The following is a 24,026-nucleotide window of genomic DNA, read 5'->3' as shown; positions in this document are numbered from 1 at the left end:
GCAGAGTATAATGCATTATCTGGCCAGCAACCCTGAGCTCTACTTCCTCTGCTAAATGCAGTACCAGTCTCACTAAAGGCTGTGAGTTATAATTGCCAGTGATTACAGTCAATGGCTGAATCAATATCACACTAGGGATTCATACACATCAGATAAACACTGCGGCTGCCCCAATCAGAATACGCATGCGTACACACATGGTGCATCTTTACCAGCAGCTCTCCCTTCCTGGGGAGCCCCCCCTCTGTGATGGTCTGGCTGTCAGAGACAAGGGGAGAGCTGACCCCCTCTGTGCTGAAGCCCTGGAGGTCTGAGGCGGTACTGGAGGGAGCAGATGGGGCGTACTCCTGGTACAGCAGGTTCCTCAGCTTCTCATCAAGAGTCTTGATAGTGCGGTCCACAAATTCCACCCTGGGGGGGCCCTCTCCATCAGACTCCCCCAGGCCCCCACCACCTCCACTCCCGGATCCACCAGGTCCATCCTGCTGCTGGGAGGCCTGGTGGGCTGGACTCTGGGGCTGTGATGGTGTTGGGACTTCACCTCCTCCACCCACCATGCTGGGTGTGGCGTAGGGCTGCTGCAAGACCACAGGTTGGTGAGAGCCCAGAGGGGGTGGGTCTCCTGACAGGCTGGCCCCCTGATTGGGTAGACAAGAGGAAGTGCCGCTCGCCCCTTTATGTCCCACCCTATTCACATCCAGAGACACGGGTGGAACAATGGGGCAGCATGGGATGTCTGTTACCATGGAGACACAGGGCTCGTGGCGGCCCACAGCAGCAGTCGTAGTATTGGTGGTGGGTTTGGTTCCAGAGGCCTGGGGCTGCTGCATTCTGGCCTCGCCAACATTGGGGTCCTGAGGCTGAGCAGAGCTCTGGGGTGCAGGGAGGGCAGACGGGGCTGGAGTAGGGGCTGTGGTGGTCAGGGCAGGAACAGGAGGAGTAGTAATGCAGCTGGACCTAGACAATGACGTAGCAGGAGCCTCTGTAGCAGAGAGCAGGGGAGAGAGAGAAGAGAAGGCGTTAAAGAAAGAGAGATGATGGAATTAAAGAGTGGAGTCAAGGAGATAGATGTCCTGTGGGTGTGTGAGGGTATTACATCATCACTTGTCTTCCCCCATCAGAGCTCTGTCAGTTGGAGCACAAAGCCTGCCCTTCACCACAGCAACACTGGCATTACATAACTGACCCCTACACATTACATACAACACACGCTCATTAGCTCATTCACACAGCTTTATTCACCCACTCGTGTGTGTGTGTGTGTGTGTGTGTGTGTGTGTGTGTGTGTGTGTGTGTGTGTACACGCACCCTTGGCTGTAGAGGCATTTGATGAGGTCTTCTCCCTGTTTGGCGTGGGCGTCTCGGCCACGGGGCAGATAATGAACCAGCGCTTCCCAGTGTGGAGGACTGCCAAGTACACAGAGACAAAGACACACTCATATATCCAGATCTACTAGCAACAGAATAGAGCTAGAAAAGACACATGCAATGAAATTCAGATGAACTGCAAATACAGGAGAAAAAGAGTCACAAATTCATATCAACTACCAACTTATGTTCAGAGGAAGAGAACGGGGGATAGAGAGATTGATTGGGGGAGAAAAGATAGGACAGAGAGATGTGAAAGAAGAGCGATTGAGAGCTGAAGAGAGATTGCAGTCCCTATGAAACAACCAGTCACCCTCTTCATCTCCACTCCTGACCACAACCTCCCAGAACATTCTAACCTGCTGTGTCTGGAGGTTCACAGGGAGAGGCTGTAATGTGCTATGTAATGCATCTGAAGTGGTTTGAGAAACTAGAAGATTAGTGGTCCTGGAAGACCTCATCGAGTGCAGGCATTTGTTCCAGCTTATCTCTAACATACATAATTAAAAAATAATTTGAAACCATGATTAGTTGATTTTCTGAATCGATGTGTTATAGCTGGGCTTGAGCAAAAGCCTGCACACAATGTGTGGCCAGGAGGTCGCGAAGCCTTACCGTTCTGCTGGTAAACAAGCTGTGGTGAATTAGGTGTAGCAGTCTTTGAACCCTAGAAAGGGAAATAATCATTATAAAAATGGCTGGCGCTAAAGAGTATAACTTCTAGACAATGAAGCTAGAATGGATACTCAACAATGTCACCATGTTGGCCCCCGGATGGTTTGTTGGCAGCCCTGCTCACAGTCATCTTGAGAGTTGAGGATGCCAACTGCCACCCCCTCAACTCTGTTACCCTCCCAAATCCCCTGTACCCCCCCCTTCCTCACCTCTCCCCCCAGTATGACTGTTCCGTGGCTCTGTTGAGGACTGCCCACGTGGTCAGAGCTCCTCTCCCCCTCCGTGTCTTCACTCAGCATATCCTCAGCCTTGTCCACAATGTCCTTCAGCTGCTCTATAAACATCTCCTTCTCCAGGAGCAGGATGAAGTCATTCTCCACCTGAGGGACAGAGAGAGACCATCCATCAGTATTAGATCCCCTTAAAAGTTGATAATAAATGGACTTTCCTTTGATAAATATTGGACTAGGCCTATGTGAATTGAATAAGTCACTAAAAAGTGTTTGAAACCTGCCTTTCCAAAGCTGGGCCGGAGGTATCAGTTTTGGAAACCTCTATAGGATGTTGGGGTAATGAAACATAAATAATGTGCAATAAAATAGGAATCCACATACAAAAAATAAATAAAGTGTAACCACCCAAAATGAACAGGGCAGGAGTTTTTAGAGCGAGAGGAGAGAGCTTTGCTGCAATGCAGTGGAAAAGAACAGCATCATAGGGAGTTTCTGTGCCTTGAGACATGAAAGAGCATCTCACTAAGAGCGAGCAGGCAGAGAGCACAAACACAGTTTAGGAAGCCGGCTGAAAGAGGTAACACTTTCTCTGGGGCGTAGTGGAACATTCTTGGAGCTACTGTGTGCATCTGTAGGTGCAGCAGCCCCACAACACAAGTGGGTGTTCAAAAGGATATTCAGGACTACACAAGCTTGTGTGTGGAGGTGTCAATCAGTGCTTGTGTGTCTCAAAAGCCTGTAGAAGTGTATGTAAGGAACAAATATATTTGTTCTCCAATATTCACATGGCTTTACAGTGCATTTGGAAAGTATTCAGACACCTTGATTTTTTCACTTCACAGCCTTATTCTAAAATTGATTAAATCGTGTGTCCCCCCCCCCCTCAATCTACACACAATACTCCATAATGACAACAAAAACAGGTTTTTAGAAATATTTGCAAATTTATTAAAAACAATACAGGAATTTCACATTTAAATACAGTACCAGTCAAAAGTTGACACCTACTCATTCAAGGGTTGTTCTTTATTTTTACTTTATTTTCTACATAGAATAGTGAAGACATCAACACTATGAAATAACACATATGGAATCATGTGGTAACCCCCCCCCCAAAAGTGTTAAATCAAAATATTTCTTATATTTGAGATTCTTCCAAATAGCCACGCTTTGCCTTGATGACAGCTTTGCACACTCTTGGCATTCACTCAACCAGCTTCATGAGGTAGTCACCTTGAATGCATTTCAATTAGCAGATGTGCCTTGCTAAAAGTTAATTTGACATATCTCTTTCCTTCTTAATGAGTTTGAGCCAATCAGTTGTGTTGTGAAAAAGTAGGGGTGGTATACAGAAGATAGTCTTTTACCAAATAGGGCTAAGTCCATATTATGGAGAGAACAGCTCAAATAAGCAAAGAGAAAGGACAGTACATCATTACTTTAAGACATGTTCAGTCAATCCGGAAAATGTCAAGAACATTGAAAGTTTCTTCAAGTGCAGTCGCAAAAACCATCAAGCACTATGACGAAACTGGCCCTTATGAGGACCGCCTCAGGAAAAGGAAGACCCAGAGTTACCTCTGCTGCAGAGGATAAGTTCATTAGAGTTATCAGCCTCAGATTGCACCCCAAATAAATGCTTCAGAGACATCAACTGTTCAGAGTAGACTGCATGAATCAGGCCTTCATGGTTAAATTGCTGCAAAGAAACCACTATTAAAAAGGACACCAATAAGAAGAAGAGACTTGCTTGAACATTAGACCAGTGGAAATCTGTCCTTTGGTCTGATGAGTCCAAATTTGAGATTTTTAGTTCCAACCGCCATGTCTTTGTTTGACGCAGAGTAGGTGAACAGAAGATGATCTCTGTATGTGTGGTTCCCACCGTGAAGCATGGAGGTGGTGTGATGGTGTGTTGCTGGTGACACTGTCAGTGATTTATTTAGAATTCAAGGCACACTTAACCAGCATGGCTACCACAGCATTCTGCAGCGATACGCCTTCCCTTCTCGTTTGAGCTTAGTGGGAATATAATTTATTTTTCAACAGGACAATGACCCAACACACCTTCAGGCTGTGTAAGGTCTATTTGACCAAGAAGGAGAGTGATGGAGTAATGCATCAGATGACCTGGCCTCCACAATCACCCGACCTCAACCCAATTGAGATGAGTTGGACCACAGAGTGACAAATAAACAGCCGACAAGTGCTCAGCATATGTGGGACCTCCTTCAAGACTGTTGGAAAAGCATTCCAGGTGAAGCTGGTTGAGAGAATGCCAAGTGTGCAAAGCTGTCATCAAGGCAAAGAGTGGCTACTTTGAAGAATCTAAAATATATTGATTTGTTTAACACTTTTGGTTACTACATGATTCCATATGTATTATTTCATAGTTTTGATGTCTTCATTATTATTCTACAATGTAGAAAATAGTAAAAATGTAAAATAACTTAAATGAGTAGGTGTCCAAACTTTTGACTGGTACTATAAGTTCAGACCCTTTACTTAGTACTTTGTCGAAGCACCTTTGACAGCGATTACAGCCTTGAGTCTTCTTGGGTATGACGCTACAATCTCGGCACACCTGTATTTGGGGAGTTTCTCCCATTCTTCTCTGCAGATCCTCTCAAGATGAATGGGGAGCATTGCGGCACAGCTATTTTCAGGTCTCTCCAGAGATGTTTGATCAGGTTTAAGTCTGAGCTCTGGCTGGGCCACTCAAGGACATTGAGACTTGTCCCGAAGCCACTCCTGCATTGTCTTGGCTGCGTGCTTAGTGTCGTTGTCATGTTGGAAGGTGAACCTTTGCCCCAGTCTGAGAACCTGCTCGAGAGCACTCAGGACCTCTGTACTTTGCGCTGTTGAGCTTTCCCTCGATCCTGACTAGTTTCCCAGGCTCTACTGCTGAAAAACATCCCCACAACATGATGCTGCCACCACCATGCTTCACCGTAGGGATGGTGCCAGGTTTCCTCCAGACGTGACGCTTGGCATTCAGGCCAAAGACCAGAGAATCTTGTTTCATGTTCTCAGAGTCCTTTAGGTGCCTTTTGGCAAACTCCAAGTGGGGTGTCATGTGCCTTACTAAGGAATGTCTTTCGTCTGGCCACCATAAAGGACTGATTAGTGGAGTGCTGCAGAGATGGTTGCCCTTCTTGCTCTGTCAGAATGACCATCAGGTTATTGGTTACCTCCCTGACCAACGCCCTTTTCCCCCCGATTGCTAAGTTTGGCCGGGCAGCCAGCTCTAGGAAGAGTTTTGGTGGTTCCAAACTTCTTCCATTTAAGAATGATGGAGACTACTGTGTTCTTGGGGACCTTCAATGCTACAGTTAAGTTGTTTTGGTACCCTTCCCAGTACCGTTCCTCTACACAATCCTGTCCCGGAGCTCTACGGACAATTCCTTCGACCTCATGGTTTGGTTTTTGCTCTGACATGCACTGTCAACTGTGGGGCCTTTCCAAATCATGTCCAATCAATTTTAATTTACCACAGGTGGACTCCAATCAAGTTCTAGAAACATCTCAAGGATGATCAATGGAAATAGATTGCACCTGAGCTCAATTTGGAGTCATCGCAAAGGGTCTGAATACTTATGTAAATAAGTTATTAACCTGTTTTTGCTTTGTCATTATGGGGTATTGTGTATAGATTGATGAGGGAAATGTTTTATTTAATCCATTTTAGAATAAGGCTGTAACATAACAAAATCTGGAAAAAGGGAAGGTGATACTTTCAGAATGCACTGTATGTGCCATTGCAAGCGTTTCCACTAACCGTACCATGTAAGTGGCAATCTCCTCAGGTGCGTCTCCGTCCAGGTCAAACTTGAAGGTGACCATCTTGTGGTTGTGGGTCTCCAGCTGACACTCCACCATCTTATCCCCTGTATTACACACCTGGACCAGGGAGGAACAGAGGTCAGACATGGATGTGCGGTATGCAGATTGATCTTACACTATGTATGCGTGTGCTGTACTTACGTTGAGCATGCTGAGTTTGGGCTTGTTGATCTTCTCTTGGCGTGATCGGGTGCGTGTGGAGCGGCGGTGGGGTTTCCGGATCTTCCCCTCGCCCTTCCCTGACCCGTGTGTCCCCTCATTACCGTCGCTCATCTCCTTCCCTGAGGTGGCATCGGAGTTCACACTGGGTTACAGAAGAGCGGGAGACCATGTTATGGAAAAGTCAACCAACTCATACATAAAGCCAAATGAAATGGGTTGAGACAGTCCTAAAATCCTGCACTAAACCAGAACACTGAACAGTGTGTACACTCCCCGATGTGCACTTTAAGGGTCAGCTGCGTACCGAAAGTTAACGATTTAGGCATATCAAAATCAAAACTAAACCAGGTGGTGGATTAAGGGAAAGCCCACTCGTTTTCTTCTTCAAGGGAAATTGTTTATAATAAAGCGATACAAGGGTCTTGTTACACACCGTTCTTTATAACAATTAAATTAGGGAGCAGAAACAGCATCCAGATTTCCCAGTTGTCAAATTGGTAGGCCTCTATACTATAGTGCTAGACAACGGAACAGCTCAGAACACATGCCCAGAAAACCAGGCTGCATTCCCTGCGGTACACAACACTCAATCCCTCTGTTCATTTCATCCATCAACCACCACATCCTGCATCACAACAAGCCTGGGCAACACAAGCGCTCTGCTAGCACTCTCCAAAACCACAAGTGAGGACTATGGGATGCCACCAAACCTCTTACTATAGTTGTTAGATTACCCTCATCCTGAGAGAAGAGGATGATCGGCATCACTGAACAAGTCTCCTACCACACCACCAAATAGCCATCATACCTGTCGTAGGAGTAGCTGGCCCCTGAAGCTTGCATCTCTGCACCAGGATCCTGCAGACAAATCAAACAAAGTGAGTACAACAGGATGAAGGGCTGTTCATGCTGTGAACAGAGGGTGGGAACATTAGCTAGGTCATTGGGGCGGCAGGGTAGCCTAGTGGTTAGAGTGTTGGACTAGTAACCGAAAGATTGCAAGTTCAAATCACCGAGCTGACAAGTTACAAATCTGTCGTTCTACCCCTGAACAGGCAGTTAACCCACTGTTCCTAGGCCATCATTGAAAATAAGAATTAGTTCTTAACTGACTTGCCTAGTTAAATAAAGGTAAAATAAAAAAATGAACAGAGATGAGGGAGAGTAGTGGAATATTAGGTTTCTACAACGTGTAAAAAGCACCATTTCCTATTATCATTGACCTCCTGAAAAGAAACTATCCTTTCTTTGTGCCCACAAATGTTTAGATATACTGGTAAAGTTACCAGGTTGTAAGCTAGTTAGCTAATGAGATAACGTGACTGAATAAGGTGTAAACAAATGGTTATTGGCTCGCGAGTAGTTTTAGAATGGCCCTCGTCATGGTTTACGCGTGATAATATGGGTACAACTTTTGAACGGTTTGGGCTAGAACTAAGCCTGTTTTAATTGTAGTAATCGTAGAACCACAACGGTCACGAATCTGCACTTTTTCTTTAGGGTACTCAAACAGGGCCACCGTAAAGCCTAATCATTACAACAATTATAAGCTGGGCGATGTTCTTTCTCTAGGCTCACTGGTGCTCCAAAATTAAAATCCCAGGTCGCACAGCTAAATATTTTAGGAGCATATGCAACCAAAAGGCACAATTTAACCAATGTATGGTTGGGGAGGATATTTGGCGTGCAGGGATATTGGTGATGTTGTTTGAGGGACAGGTAGAGGGAGGGTCGGAGGGGCTGAGGGGATATTTGAAGGACATGGGGGGGGGGGGGGGCGCGTATAGGTCAGGTTAGTCCTCCATACCTCCGGATTGGACTCTGTTAGAGGCTGTGCCGAGGTGACCGTCGTCCCTGTGCTGGCACTGGCCTGGTTCTGCTGTGTCAAGCTGGTGCTGGCAGGCCCAGGTCCTGCTGTCTGGGAGCCTGGTGGCTGTGACGCTGGAGCCAGGGGTTGGCTCTGGTTCTGGCCTAGTGCCTGACGCCGAGACAGGGTTTGGCTGAGGTTCTGGTCAAGCTGGGCTGCGGCAGTGACTGTGCCCCTGTCCGACCCACTATGTATGGGAGAGGAGAAAACTGCAGGATGGGTAGGCTGGGAGGGGTGGCCTGGATCTGGAAGCTGGGTCTGCTGCTTGACCTGTTGAGGTAGGGAGGAACACAAAGTATATTATAGTAGGGGAGGACGCCACATGAACATGCAAAAATACACACAAAAAGAATCGCTAGGTATGGAAAAACAGATACGGTTCCCGACTCCAGTTATACCACAAAAACCTTGGTTAAATTCCAGCCCTCTTACGGTGCCTTCAAAGTATTCACACCCCTTGACTTTTTCCACATTTTGTTGTGTTACAGCCAGTATATAAAATGGATTAAATTGAGATTTGTTTTCACTGGCCTACACATAATATCCCATAATGTCAACATGGAATTGTTTATAGACATTTTTACAAGCTAATTAAAAATGAAAAGCTAAAAATGTTGATTCTAAGTATTCAATCCCTTTGTTATGGCAAGCCTAGATAAGTTCAGCATTAAAAATGTGCTTAATAAGTCATAATACGTTGCATGGACTAACTCTACGTCCAATAATTGTGTTTAACATGATTTTTGAATGACTTCCTAATCTCTGTACCCCACACATACAGATAATTGTAAGGTCCCGCAGTCAAACAGTGAATTTCAAACACAGATTCAACCACAAAAGACCAGGGAGGTTTTCCAATGCCACGCAAAGAGCACGTATTGGTAGATGGACACAAATAAAAAAAGACATTGAATATCCCTTTGAGCACGGTGAAGTTAATTACACTTTGGATAGTTTATCAATACACTCAGTCACTACAAAGATACAGGCGTCCTGTCTAACTCAGTTGCAAGAGAGGAAGGAAACCACTCAGGGATTTCACCATGAGGCCAATGGTGACAAACAGTTTGAGTTTAATGGCTGTGGTAGGAGAAAACTGAGGATGGCTCAACAACAGTGCTGTAGGTGTCCTGGAGGGCTGCCCCGGGTGATGCGTTGGGCAGACCGCACCACTCTCTGGAGAGCGCTGCAGTTGCGGGCAGTGCAGTTGCCGTACAAGGCGGTGATACAGCCTTGTAAAAGTTTGAAGGTTTTAGGGGCTAAGCCAAATTTCTTCAGCCTCTTGAGGTTGAAGAGGTGCTGTTGCACCTTTCTTACCACACCGTCTGTGTGGGTGGACCATTTCAGATCATCAGTGATGTGTACGCCAAGGAACTTGAAGCTTTCCACCTTCACTGCGGTCCCGTTGATGTGGATAGGGACGTGCTCCCTCTGCTGTTCTTGGCTCCTTTGCTTTGTTGACGTTGAGTGAGAGTTTTTTTTTCCTGACACCAATCTCCCAGGGCCCTCAACCTTTTCCCTGTAGGCTGTCTAGTCCTTCTAGGTAATTAGGCCTACTACTGTTGCGTCGTCTGCAAACTTGATTATTGAGTTGGAAGCGTATGTGGCCACGCAGTCATGGGTGAACAGGGAGTACAGGAGGGGGCTGAGCACGCACCCTTGTGGGGCCCCTGTGTTAAGGATCAGTGAAGAGGTGTTGTTTCCTACCTTCATCACCTGGGGCTGGCCAGTCAGGAAGTCCAGGACCAAGTTGCACAGGGCGGGGTTCAGACCCAGTCCCCCAAGCTTAATGCTGAGCATGGAGGGTACTATGGCATTGAATGCTGAGCTATACTCAACGTACACCATTCTTACATAGGTATTCCTCTTGTCCAGATGGGATAGGGCAGTGCGATGGAGATTGTATCGTCTGTGGATCTATTGTGGCAATAAGCAAATTGAAGTGGGTCTAGGGAGTCAGGTAAGGTAGAGGATCCTTAAGTAGCCTTTCAAAGCATTTCATGATGACAGAAATGAGTGATATGGGGCGATGTTCAGTTACTTTTGCTTTCTTGGGTACAGGAACAATGGTGGACATCTTGAAGCAAGTGGGGACAGCAGACTGGGATAGGGAGAGATTGAATATGTCCTTAAAACACTCCAGCCAGCTGGTCTGTGCATACTATGAGGATGCGGCTAGGGATGCAGTCTGGACCGGCAGCCTTGCGAGGGTTAACCCACGTCGGCCACAGTCAAGGAGAGCAAACAGTCCTTGGTAGCGGGCCACATCGGTGGCACTGTGTTATCCTCAAAGCGGGCAAAGGTGTTTAGCTTGTCCGGAAGCAAAGACTGTCCGCAACATGGCTGGTTTTGTAGTCCGTGATTGCCTGTAGACCCTGCCACATACGTCTCGTGTCTGAGCCATTGAATTGGGACTCCACTGTCTCTGTACTGATGTTTTGCCTGTGATTGCCTTATGGAGGAAATAATTAGACTGATTGTATTTCGGCCATATTCCCATTCACCTTGCCATGCTAAAATGCGGTGGTAAACACTTTCAGTTCTGCGCCAATACTGACATTTATCCAAGGTTTTTGGTTTGGGTAGATTTCAATAGTCACAGTGGGTACATCTCCTCCTATACACTTCCTGATGAACTCCGCCACCGTATCCGTGTATTCGTCAATGTTATTCTCAGAGGCTACCTGGAACATATCCCAGTCCGCATTATCAAAACAATCTTGAGGCATGGATTCCGATTGGTCAAACCAGCGTTGAATAGAGATGTGCCATCTCTTTGCACACTCTTGGCATTCTCTCAACCAGCTTCATGAGGTAGTGTTAAACAAATCAAAATACATTTGAGATTCTTCAAAGTAGCCACCCTTTGCCTTAACAGCTTTGCACACTGTTGACATTCTCTCAACCAGCTTCATGAGGTAGTCACCTGGAATGAATTTCAAATAACAGATGTGCCTTGTTAAAAGTCAATTTGTGGAATTTCTTTCCTTCTTAATGGGTTTGAGCCACTCAGTTGTGTTGTGACAAGGTAGGGGTGGTATACAGAAGATAGCCCTATTTGATTAAAGACCAAGTCCATATTATGGCAAGAACAGCTCAAATAAGCAAAGAGAAAGGACAGGACCATTACTTTAAAAACATGAAGGTCAGTCAATCCGGAAAATGTAAAGAACTTTGAAAGTTTCTTCAAGTGCAGTCGCAAAAACCATCAAACACCATGACGAAACTGGTTTTTATGAGGACCGCCACAGTGAAAGGAAGACCCAGAGTTACATCTGCTGCAGAGGATAAGTTCATTAGAGTTACCAGCCTAAGAAATTGCAGCCCAAATCACAGAGTTCAAGTAACAGACCGCTCAACATCAACTGTTCAGAGGAGACTGCGTGAATAAGGCTTTCATGGCCAAATTGCTGCAAAGAAAACACTACTAAAGGACACGAATAATAAGAGACTTGCTTGGGCCAAGAAACACGAGCATTGAAAATAGACCGGTGGAAATCTTTCCTTTGGTCTGAAGTCCAAATTTCCGATTTTTGGTTCCAACCACCGTGTCTGTGAGACACAGAAAAGGTGAACGGATGATCTCCACGTGTGGTTCCCACTGTAAAGCATGGAGGAGGTTTGATGGTGTGGGGGTGCTTTGCTGGTGACACTGATTTGTTTTGAATTCAAGGCACACGTAAACCAGCATGGCTACCACAGCATTCTGGAGCAATACACCATCCCATCTGGTTTGGGCTTAGTAGGACTATCATTTGTTTTCAATAGGACAATGACCCAACACACCTCCAGGCTGTGTAAGGGCTATTTGACCAAGAAGGAGTGATTGAGTGCTGCATTAGATGACCTGGCCTCCACAATTACCTGACAATTAGCATATGTGGGAACTCCTTCAAGACTGCTGGAAAAGCATTCCAGATGAAGCTGGTTGAGAGAATGCCAAGAGTGTGCAAAGCTGTCAAGGCAAAGGGTGGCTACTTTGAAGAATCTAAAATATATTTTCATTTGTTTAACATATGATCCCATATGTGTTATTTAATGTAGAAAATACCTTGAATGGGTAGGTGTCCAAACTTTCGACTTGTACTGTATGTAAATTATATATGTATGTATTTCATTTTCAATACATTTGCAAAAACTGATGGGGTATTGTCTGTAGATGGGTGAGAAAAAACATATATTTAATCCATTTTGAATTCAGGCTGTAACAACAAAATGTGGCAGAAATGAAGGGATATGAATACTTTCTGAAGGCACTGTCTTAACGGCTGAGAGCTGTGCAGAGCAAGCTCAGGTGCAGCGGCAGGGTGTGAGTATGTGGGGTGTGTGTTGTGTTGAACAGGTAGGGGTAGGGAAGAATTGTCTGGGTTCATGTGGTGCGTATTCTGCAGTTGTGTGTTCTGTTGTCCAGGGAGTGAGGCAGGGTGTGAGTGAACAGGGTGTGTCATAACACTCTGTTGCAAAACAGCAGGGTACATCTGCAGGTGCTGTGGCAGTGTGGGTGTTGCCATGGCCAGCAGGGTTGTGGGTGAGGGTATCAAGGACACAGAGGTGGGTGGCACCAGAGCGTTCCCTATATGCAGGGGGGCAAGGGGCGAGACAGAGGGGGGCAGAGTGGCAGGCTGGCCTGGGGAGAGGTAGAGAGGGGGCAGAGATGGGGCAGTGGAGGAGGGGTAGGACTGGAGAACAGGGCAAGGGTGAGGGTAGGAGTCATATCCAGCCAGAGGTGTCACCACTTGGATGTTGGGATACGGTGAGGGAAACTGGGAGGAGAAGAAAAGGGTAGAATATGAAAGCAACCAGAAAGCAACCAGAAAGCCGATCAGGCAAGCAAAAGGCAAGAAAATACCATATTCCCAATATAGTGCACAGCTTTTGACAAAAGCACTGCACTATATGAGGTATAGGATGCCATCAGACAAAGAAAGAGATACCCCAAGCTATACTCAACTAAGGACCAAAGTCCTCTCAGCTTGAGGAGGTCAACAGTTAAAAAAAATATATATAGTACCAGTCAAAAGTTTGGATACCTTCTCATTCAAGTTTTTTTCTCTCACAATTTTCTACATTGTAGAATAATCAAACTATGAAATAACATATGGAATCATGTAGTAACCAAAAAAAAGTGTTAAATCAAAATATATTTTAGATTCTTCAAAGAAGCCACCCTTTGCCTTGAAAGCTTTGCAAACTCTTGGCATTCTCTCAACCAGCTTCACCTGGAATGCTTTCCCAACAGTCTTGAAGGAGTTCCCACATATGCGGAGCACTTGTTGACTGCTTTTCCTTCACTCTGCGGTCCAAATAATCTCAACCCTTAAATGAGTAGATGTCCAAACCTTTGACTGGTACTGTACTTTAGTGGCCAAATGTAATTAGCACATCTACGTACATAGAGTTGGCTACATACAGTATGGTACCAAAAAAAGTGAATAAAGGACAATCCATCCCTGCTAGCAGTGAAAGTGAAATGGAGGGGTTACCTGTGAAAGGTGTGTTGGTGGAAGAGAAGTGGACATCTGTAGTGGCTGCAACTGCAGAGGGTCAGAGGCCTGAGCCAATGGCTGCTGAGGAGGCAGTGCCTGGGCAGGCAGACTAGATAATGATTGGTGGTGCTGGGGAAGGCTTTGACCCCCAGGAACATTCTAGAGAGAGTACAAGAGAGCGAGCGAGAGAACAAGAGCGAGAGAGAACAAGAAGTGGGGTGAGGGGTCGGTCTCCGGTTACATCTCTCAATTGGATATCTGCTTTTCCTGCTATTGACCCAAACAGAATCAGGCTCATATTTCCCATCCTGTCCTTGGAGTCAGCCAGCATGTGGCTGTTACTGCAGCACACTCCACAGACACAGAACAGGCCCGAGGGACTGAGGAGCTGGCAGATGCAACGGATAAAAACACTATTATTGTTTTCATTATAGTTCCCATTATGTCTCCGTTTGTCCACGCTCAGATTAAACTCTTACTACTTGCTCTGTGATTGACCAAACGTCCTCATCCCAGGAGCACCTAAACAACCCCAACGTCCTCATCCCAGGGGCACCTAAACAACCCCAACGTCCTCATCCCAGGGGCACCTAAACAACCCAAACGTCCTCATCCCAGGAGCACCTAAACAACCCCAACGTCCTCATCCCAGGGGCACCTAAACAACCCAAACGTCCTCATCCCAGGAGCACCTAAACAACCCCAACGTCCTCATCCCAGGAGCACCTAAACAACCCCAACGTCCTCATCCCAGGAGCACCTAAACAACCCCAACGTCCTCATCCCAGGGGCACCTAAACAACCCAAACGTCCTCATCCCAGGAGCACCTAAACAACCCCAACGTCCTCATCCCAGGGGCACCTAAACAACCCCAACGTCCTCATCCCAGGGGCACCTAAACAACCCAAACGTCCTCATCCCAGGAGCACCTAAACAACCCCAACGTCCTCATCCCAGGAGCACCTAAACAACCCCAACGTCCTCATCCCAGGGGCACCTAAACAACCCCAACGTCCTCATCCCAGGGGCACCTAAACAACCCAAACGTCCTCATCCCAGGGGCACCTAAACAACCCCAACGTCCTCATCCCAGGGGCACCTAAACAACCCCAACGTCCTCATCCCAGGGGCACCTAAACAACCCCAACGTCCTCATCCCAGGGGCACCTAAACAACCCCAACGTCCTCATCCCAGGAGCAACATACAGGCAAACCAACAGTATTGTCATAACTAAACATTGTTCATCTGACACAAAGGACGTACAGTGCATTTGTTTTCTCTTCCTCCGACAGTGTTATTTAGGTGATTTTGACAGTGTGTATTGAGACGAAGGGAGATCTACCTGGTTCAGAAAAGCTGGGTTGTGGAGATAGAGTTGGTACTATGAGAAATGAAAACACAGGGTCAGAGAACTGAAACTTTACTCAAAGGGGAGCACTGTACTGGGCAGTTACTCTCCACTAGGTTAGCTTTGGCCGGGGAGAGGTAATTACTTTTGCCCAACTACATATCGATCCCTAGCCTTAAGCACTCCATGAAGAGAACGGCTCAGGTTGAAATTGGGCAACTTGCTAAGTTACTGAAGACTCCTTCAACTTCATATTGAACTCACCTGCTGGCCTGGGGATAGTGGGGCTACCTGGGCCTGGATGTGCTGTGCAGTAGTCCCAGTCTGTTGTTGCACTATGGGTGCCACTAGGTAGGTCTGTGGGTCTGCGGCCTGCTGTGGAGCCTGAGCAGATGGATAGGCCTGTGGGGCTGAGGGTGGGTAGCTCTGTGAAGCAGAGTTCTGTTGCCCCATTAGGGGTACAGAACTGGGGTAACTCTGGAGGGTTGAACCTTGCTGCACAGTATGGGCAGGTGACTGGTAGCGCTGGACAACTGGAGCCTGTTGGACAGTAGGCTTAACCAACGGCTGGCTGTGTTGGGGTAGGGGGACCTGCACAGTCTGTTGGCTGTGCTGCATGGGACTATCCTGTTGGACAGTGGTCTGTGCCATTTGCTGGATGTGTTGCTGCTGAATGGGGACCTGCACCGTCTGCTGTCTGTGATGCATGGGACTAGACTGGCCAAGCTGCAGAATGGAAGGCATGGCTTTGTCTGAGAGGCTGTGTGGGGCTGGGCAAGGCTGGACTGGGGGAGGCACAACAGAAGCTAGAGGTTGTGTTGCTACACTGGGGGTCCAAGTAGGGAGACTGGGTATAGATACTGTGTGGACCACAGCTGGGGCTACAGATGCATAACTCTGTGTGGGTGCAGTCTGTTGAAGATGCCCCACTGGAGCGGAGTAGTTCTGTGCAGCTGGTTGTGAGGGTTTTGTTGCTGCTGCTATGGTAGCTGCCAATACAGTCTGTTGGACAGACAAGGCTGCTGCTGCTGAGAAGCTTGCTGGTGTTGGGTTTTGTTGCAGAGTTGGAGCTGCGTAGCTCGCTGCAGTTTGAGTCAGCTGTTGCAGAGCAACATAACTCTGTGGAGTTGGTGTCCTCTGGATTGGCATTGTTGCTGCTGTGTAGCTTGCTGCTGCGGTGTGTGGCTGCTGCGGGGGCATGGTTGTCGCTGAAAAGCTTGCTGCAGGCTGTTGAAGTGGTACATTTGCAGTTGTATAACTTTCTGCTGTTGCGGTCTGTTGCTGAGGTGGAGCTGGGTAGCTCTGTCCGGTATGATTCTGTTGCAGAGGAATGTTTGATGCCGAGTAACTTGCTGAAGCTGGGGTGTGTTGCAAAGCTACAGCTGAGAAGCTGGCTGTGGTGGGTGTCTGTTGAATGACCTGGGGAGCGGTGGGGTAGCTGTGGCCAGGCTGGAGGTATTGCAGGTGGGTGTGCAGGGCCGGGGCGGAGGCAGGCTGGCTCTGGAGAGACGCATGGTTCTGGAGCAAGGTGTGCACAGCACTGGACTGAGAGGAGAGAGAGACATGTTAAAGGACAAAGACACATCGGGGGCGCTTTTAGGCCCTCGTTTCAATGTACAGTATTTGACAGTGACGTAAAATATTTCTGAATGAACACATCTAAATATCTGAATCTACAAACTTGGAACAATATAGATAGACATCCTCTACAAGAGAAAAACCAATATGAGCCAAAACAAATACACAGGATGTCAATGATAATGAGCGGCTGAAGGATTAAAATAAAGTTTTAAAAAACAAACAGACAATGGCAGGGTTAACAGAAGAGGCAGCAGGTGTGCACTACAATAAGGAGGTATGGGAAAGGGAAGAGGGGATATGGGAGGTTAGAGGGGACACAGCAACATTCATTCCCTTGGTTTGCAGCAGCCATCTGTTCATTCAGAGGACGTTCCATGGGTAAGTTGATATGAGTGTGTGTAGAAGGATGGGTTTTGCATTCCGGCATTCGGTCAGTAAAGCAGAAAGAGAAGACATTAACAAGCCAGCTCAAGCTGGCAGCGGGTTAGAGAGTTAGTCAGTCAGCAGTATCTATGGTCCTCCAGAGAACCAGCTTGTCCCAAAGCGCACCAGTAGAACCATGGACTTCTATGGTAGTTTGAAGCTGAGCGGAAGAGAGAGCAGGGTCCAGTCCCATAACAGCACTAAAACAGAGCCCCTTCTACAGGTCTAAGCAGGGAGTGAAGTCTACAGGAGTCAACTCTACAGGTTGAGCTGAGGGTATCTCAATAGTCTAAAGTAACTTCCTCTCCTCACCTGCTTTACCACATCTGCACTGACATCAAGGAATTGGACAGATGAAAGCAAATTCATTGTTGGCATCTACCATACTACTTTCACCTATCCTTTGTTGTCTGTTCAGTGCAGATGAATGAAAGACACTGAGCGAAAGCTACTTTAGACTATTGTGAGATGCAGCCCTAGTCACCCTGTGTGACCTACCACTCCCGGGGGCCCGGTGGCTCGGTGGTCCCCAGCGCAGTAGCTGGCCCTGCGGTCCTGTGTGGGCCTGGCCAAAGGAGGTGTAGTGTGGCCACCACTGAAGCTGCCTCTGTGGGGTAAGTTCAGACTCCCATCCCCATAGTTCTTGGCAGGCTGCTGGGCTGCAGGTAGGTGGAGGAGGGAGGGTTGGCCCTGGTTGGATAGGGTGGTTTTACGGCTGATGATGTTCATCAGGTTCTGTTGTAGTAAGAAGAGGTCAGAGCAGTCACTTCCTATTTGACCTTTCACCCCTCCTGACCCTGCAGTTGTCGCTACCCCACAGGGGTGTGGTGGAAAGGAGATGTGCTGCTGCTTGTGCCACCCTTCTTGTGACTTCAGCAGCAGAGAGAAGCAGGCCTGGCAGAGGTGCTTTCTGGGTGCGCCTTGGTGGTAGTGGTGATGGGCAGAGTTTAGACTCAGCAGGGTGCTGAAGTCCGAATGCCTCCTCCCACCTGATACAGATTCAACCCTGCTCGCATTGGTGGCTTCCAATGTCTGGGATTCCACAGAAGAGTCACTATGACGCCGGGCCTCAGAGTGTGTGGGGTCAGGGAGGGCCAGGAGGAGGGGGGCAGGCAAAGCACTCGGAGAAGGGAAGCCGTCCTCTGCCTCGGAGCAGAACTCAGAGGGGCTGCTCTCTGTTTGGTTGTCTGGTGATGTGGGGGCAGGACTGGCAGCTCTCTGTGGGCTGCAGGGCCCAGAGGTCAGAGGTTGCAGGAGCATATGAAGAGTGACGTTGTTGCCCCTTAGAGTGTCAATGACAGAGGCACTCCCTCTCCTTGCCCCTGCTCCTACCCCCACTCGGAGCTCTGGCCCTAGGGCTCCTTTCCACCCCTCGCCCTTTTCACAGGAGCGGGGGCGTGCTGAAGCCAAATACAGACCACTGCGGTGACGCTGAGCCCATACAGGGACCCACAGGCAAAACATATGTTACTCAAAACACAATCAAAAACAGATTGAAGAAATTCGACACATACACAATAAAAACATGAAAATGGAATAGGGTGGAGATTAATTTGAGAATTCTGAGCAAATGAGCTGCAGTGACTCTTTAGGTTGGGCATAAACATAAATGTTCCTATGTTATTACATTTGTAATAAAATGAGGATCCAAATGTGTGTGCGCATATGCCACATACATATGCATGTGATGGGTATTACTGTGCATATGAGGATGTACTTTATGTGCACGTGCTCAGTGTGTGTAGAGTGAATGTATGGTATGTCCTGTGTGTGTATATTAGTGAGGTACATTTATGATAATGACCCTGTGTATAGTGCACGTGCCCTAGGTGCGAGTCTGTGTGGTACAGACCTGCTGCGTTGCCTTGGTGATGGGCTCCACTAGGGACTGGTAGAGGACATTGTGTTGGCTGCTGTGGGAGTCAGAGTACACAGCGGAGCCCAGGCCGCTGTCAAACGTACTGTCTGCTACAGACATACAAAGATTGGGGGTTAGTCTTTACACACAAAGGAGACTGAGCGAGAGAGCTTACTCAGACACAAACAAGCACTAACCACCGTATAATAGAAACTCTGTCAAAGACTAATTCCACCGCGTGACACAGAGAGCACGGTGTCAAGTGTATGTGACAGGGGGTGGTGTAAGTCTTGTGGAGTTTCACTCGTTGCATGTCATTCCGCATGATGTGTGTGTCAGTGGTGTCTCACATGTGACAGAGGTGGCGCTGGCTGGAAGGTTACACAGCCTGGCGTGCTGGTCTGCCTCTGGCTCCAGCAGAGGGGGCTGTACTGCCTGTGTAGCCCCAGCAGAGGCCCCCTGGGCCGGGGTTGACTGGGCCCCGAGTCCTGCCTCTATGTCCACTGGGGGTCCTGCCAATACGGACCTCTCTCTCCTCCATTTGATCAGCGCTACACGGTCTCGGATAGACTTCCCCACAATCTTAGCATCACTCTCATGGAAGAACCCAGATTCCACCTATCGGGAGAGGAGTGTAGGAAGAAGAGTATTTTTAGAGTCAATGTGTTAGCGGAAGAGGAGAGAAAACAGGAGAGAGATGGGAGGAGGGAGCAGGAAAGGGAAGAGATGGAGAATCTATTTTGAGGAAGGGGGGATTTTTTTAAATTCTGTCAGCAGCTGGGTTCAGAGGGTTCAGACAGAATAGTCTGCCTCTGTGTAGAATACGACAGGATACAGGACAGGTGCATTTAAACCAGGGGGTAGGCAACTAGACTCAGCCGCGGGCCGATTTTTATTGTAGAAAATATTTGTGGGGCTGGAACATAATTATAATAATTTGTACACTGCAAATTGACCACAACCCAAACAGTGGTACTGAGCGATTAACCGAAATGTCTGTTATTTTTCATTTTTTAAACAACTCATTGACTAACATCGTTTTTTCCCCCCTTCTGTGCGCTCAATGCACAGTTTCTCTAGAGATAAATTCAATCAAGCACAAACTGCGATGTAGTAGGAAAACGTGGCAATTTACTACAAAGGCCATAATCCATTGCGCACCTACTTGTCCAGTTTGGATTTATTTTACGCCTCCTACGTAAAAGACAGAAGAATGCACGAACGAAAGAGAACTCACGAAGCAACTGCTCTCTACGTGAAAATACATGATCTAAGTGATTGATAGTTGGTATTCAGCAGTCATAAAAGTATGCCTTATTTACTCTGAAGAACTACGAAAATAGTGATTTTGTCAGACAGCAGCTCTATAGAGATGAGATGACTTATAAAGAAATAAGTCTTAAAATAAAACAAATGTAATGTACACAACTGGAATATTTGAAAGTAATGTGAATAAATAGTAAATAGGTAGTAACGGGCAGTCACTACCATCATGGGACTTTTGTTTTATTCTGTGTTTACAGCATTCAAAACACATACAGAATTTCATTTTAATTTGTTGGGATACTTGGGAACAGATTTCCTAATATATATATATTTTTTTTGCTGTTATCATTTACTAAAAACTTTGTGGGGGCCTGTGGGCCACCTGTTGCCAACCCTCTATTTAGACCATGGAAGATATGGAAGGCTAAAATAAGGAGTTATTTTTTTAAAGGAGGTTTGGAATTAAAGGACTCATTAATAGGCATCATGGCCTGCCATAAAACGTTTCAAAAAGCTTTCTGTTTTGGCACAGGCGGGCAAATGTATCCATTTCATTGAGTACAAGTCCCATATCTTTAACACGAAAATTTTGCTTTTAAGACCTATGTTCACAGTAATTTAAGATTAAGTCATTTAATCAATACAAAACTGAATAAAACCTGTCATAAACCATTTCCTGAATAAGGAACTTAAGGAGCTCTGAGTAGCAGAGTGCATGACCGGAAACAAGAGCCCCGTCGATAAAGAAACTACATCTTCCATGATGCCCGTCTGTAGAGAAATTAGTCATCGTAGTGTGACAAGGGGTGATTGGAGATGGAGCGTGCAGACAGTGCATCCTCATTGTACTGTGGGCCGCATTCTCCCCCTCAACTCCAAAACGACCGTTACAGCTGGACCAAAATTCCCCCAGCATGGGGAGATGTCAGGATAGAGGGATGCAAGCAGGACAGCTTGCTGTCTGACAAAATAATCGATGACCCTGATTCTCAGTAACACTAAGCACTGCAGCTGGACCCATTCACAATGGAAATGAACACTCACGACAGCCTGGCCCGTTGACAAAAGGACAGCTTAACAAACTGAACACACACAAAACTATGGTCAAGCACACACAAACCCAAGCCTGTCCCAAACACAAATAGCCTACATGGTAAAATAAACACTCTAGAATCTATTCACAGCTTAAAAACACCATAGAGTAACTCATGAGCTCACTAATACAAAACACAGACAACCATAAAATGCAGGTCACCCAGACATGGTCAAACAATGACAATGGTTAGTGGATGTTCTTCCTGACACTATGGAATAGACAGTGATGCTGAGGCACGAGAAGAGAGATTCAAACTAGGCACATCTCTGGTGACAATCACAATGAGATATGAAGAATACAAATGAAGTCTGCTCATGGCCGTTTTGAACAGTCGGTACACAACATAAGAGAACAAACAGATGGAGTTAATCCAGGCCAAAATAAAGACAAAGCTTCTTCCTTTGCTACAATCTAATTCCAAAATGAAAGACACTGAGCTCGTCAGTGAAGCATTCTAATGCCAATGTTTGTCATGTTGTTTGCATGGCTGTGTGCTTGATTTTATACACCTGTCAGAAACGGGTGTGACTGAAACTGCCGAATCCACTATTCTACTTTTACACTCTATAACCCTCTTTGCCATCTGCAAGCATCCAGTGAGACGATTTCTAGTTTCACTACAGAGGCAGTGTTTTAGCCCAGTGCTCCTCAACCTGGTATAAAGCCCATACCTGCTTTCACTTAAACAAAGGCTGAAATAAGTTAGATGTGGGGTCTGAGAACAATCTACAGGTGAAAACAGTAGCTAGGTCCATCAGAAATATAAAACCACACCAAGGGTCTGAGCACTCTAATCTTATCGCTGGGTTAATTAAGTACAGAGAGAGAGACATATATGCTGCCTCTCTGGCCCAGTGTTTTGTCACAAGGCATGACCAGGTCTTACCTGATGGTGGATATTCCTTGGAAAAAAACATGCAAACAGAAAGAAAAAAAAGAAAACCGCAATCATTGGACTCCTGGAAGTACAAATCGTATCACTGCCAATCTGCATGAGTGCACATTCCCTGATGAGATCAGAGCACTGTCGGCACACTGTCTGCCTGGACTCTACACAGACCTCTGCTGCCCTACACGACAAGTAACCCAACACAGACCTCTGCTGCCCTACACGACAAGTAACCCAACACAGACCTCTGCTGCCCTACACGACAAGTAACCCAACACAGACCTCTGCTGCCCTACACGACAAGTAACCCAACACAGACCTCTGCTGCCCTACACGACAAGTAACCCAACACAGACCTCTGCTGCCCTACACGACAAGTAACCCAACACAGACCTCTGCTGCCCTACACGACAAGTAACCCAACACAGACCTCTGCTGCCCTACACGACAAGTAACCCAACAGAGACCTCTGCTGCCCTACACGACAAGTAACCCAACAGAGACCTCTGCTGCCCTACACGACAAGTAACCCAACACAGACCTCTGCTGCCCTACACGACAAGTAACCCAACAGAGACCTCTGCTGCCCTACACGACAAGTAACCCAACAGAGACCTCTGCTGCCCTACACGACAAGTAACCCAACAGAGACCTCTGCTGCCCTACACGACAAGTAACCCAACAGAGACCTCTGCTGCCCTACACGACAAGTAACCCAACAGACCTCTGCTGCCCTACACGACAAGTAACCCAACAGAGACCTCTGCTGCCCTACACGACAAGTAACCCAACAGAGACCTCTGCTGCCCTACACGACAAGTAACCCAACACAGACCTCTGCTGCCCTACACGACAAGTAACCCAACACAGACCTCTGCTGCCCTACACGACAAGTAACCCAACAGAGACCTCTGCTGCCCTACACGACAAGTAACCCAACAGACCTCTGCTGCCCTACACGACAAGTAACCCAATACAGACCTCTGCTGCCCTACACGACAAGTAACCCAACACAGACCTCTGCTGCCCTACACGACAAGTAACCCAACACAGACCTCTGCTGCCCTACACGACAAGTAACCCAACACAGACCTCTGCTGCCCTACACAACCCAACATGGTTACATTTGATGAATAATGACAAACACACTGACTTGAGAAATATTGTGATGAGGAACAAAGAATCAGAAATTCTCAAATATATTCTTATGCAGGTCAAATTTATACTCTACCTTGGATTGTCTGTTCAACCAGTCTAACGCTATAATCCACCCATGTCTTCAACCATCCATCTTACCATCTCTTGGGCCACGCCCTCTGGAGTCTCTTTCTCCAGTTCAAAAGTGAACTCAATTGCGCCACTCTCCTTGTACTTCCCCTTCAGCTTCTTGGGGTCTTCCACCCATAGTTTCAGGGCGATAGCTGCCTTTTCCCCATCATCCTCCTCTGCCAGCTCCACCCGCACCCCTGTGTCCTCCGCAAAGAAGGCATGGTTCAGCAGGTCCTTTATAGAGTACCTGGGAGAAAGGAACAAGAAAAACAACCTTCACCACTGTGATAACATAGCATGGCTCCAACTGATCTTCTGTTGTCATTTCAGAGATTAGGCCAACATTAAATGAATTAATGAGACGAAAGTCAAAGTCTGAAAGTACAAAGTGACTCAATAGTTGTCATGCATGAGCTGAAAAACAGACTCCGCTGGGCACCAACGTTTTCAGTGTTTCCGTCTGTACACAGCCATAAGAACAGGATAAGCCCTTATCTAAGAGTACCCTCTGTTTATTAGCTGCCAGGACAAGGACAGAGAGCACAGCACACAATAACCTCAGTATGAAAACCTGCCACAGAGGGGGTTCTAAGGGATATTTTCTCCTCCGTATCAAACCAATTATTATATAACTTAGCAGAGGACACCCTACAGATCGGG

At 47.0% G+C, this 24,026-nt stretch overlaps 1 protein-coding gene across 10 annotated transcripts in view; it reads right to left on the bottom strand.

Annotated features, from left to right (window-relative positions):
- Window positions 1-24,026, bottom strand: part of LOC129861020 (serine/threonine-protein kinase WNK2-like) — an 89,742-nt gene that overhangs the window by 10,377 nt on the left and 55,339 nt on the right. For 6 of the 10 annotated variants that reach the window (XM_055932032.1, XM_055932037.1, XM_055932034.1 and 3 more), the window contains 15 exons: window positions 23,394-23,613; window positions 19,197-19,464; window positions 18,841-18,956; window positions 17,487-18,419; window positions 15,249-16,529; window positions 14,979-15,017; window positions 13,632-13,793; window positions 8,089-8,418; window positions 7,090-7,139; window positions 6,261-6,423; window positions 6,060-6,176; window positions 2,253-2,423; window positions 1,984-2,035; window positions 1,309-1,407; window positions 198-982 (listed from right to left, as the gene is read on the bottom strand). In XM_055932032.1, coding sequence (XP_055788007.1) covers window positions 198-982; window positions 1,309-1,407; window positions 1,984-2,035; window positions 2,253-2,423; window positions 6,060-6,176; window positions 6,261-6,423; window positions 7,090-7,139; window positions 8,089-8,418; window positions 13,632-13,793; window positions 14,979-15,017; window positions 15,249-16,529; window positions 17,487-18,419; window positions 18,841-18,956; window positions 19,197-19,464; window positions 23,394-23,613 — 4,786 coding nt within the window. The remainder of the gene's footprint in view (window positions 1-197; window positions 983-1,308; window positions 1,408-1,983; window positions 2,036-2,252; window positions 2,424-6,059; window positions 6,177-6,260; window positions 6,424-7,089; window positions 7,140-8,088; window positions 8,419-13,631; window positions 13,794-14,978; window positions 15,018-15,248; window positions 16,530-17,486; window positions 18,420-18,840; window positions 18,957-19,196; window positions 19,465-23,393; window positions 23,614-24,026) is intronic. The other 4 variants (XM_055932033.1, XM_055932035.1, XM_055932036.1 and 1 more) reach the window with 4 other exon arrangements.

Source organism: Salvelinus fontinalis, chromosome 8, assembly GCF_029448725.1.
Source record: "Salvelinus fontinalis isolate EN_2023a chromosome 8, ASM2944872v1, whole genome shotgun sequence".
NCBI lineage: Eukaryota > Metazoa > Chordata > Actinopteri > Salmoniformes > Salmonidae > Salvelinus > Salvelinus fontinalis.
This window is presented reverse-complemented; position numbering and strand designations above follow the sequence as displayed.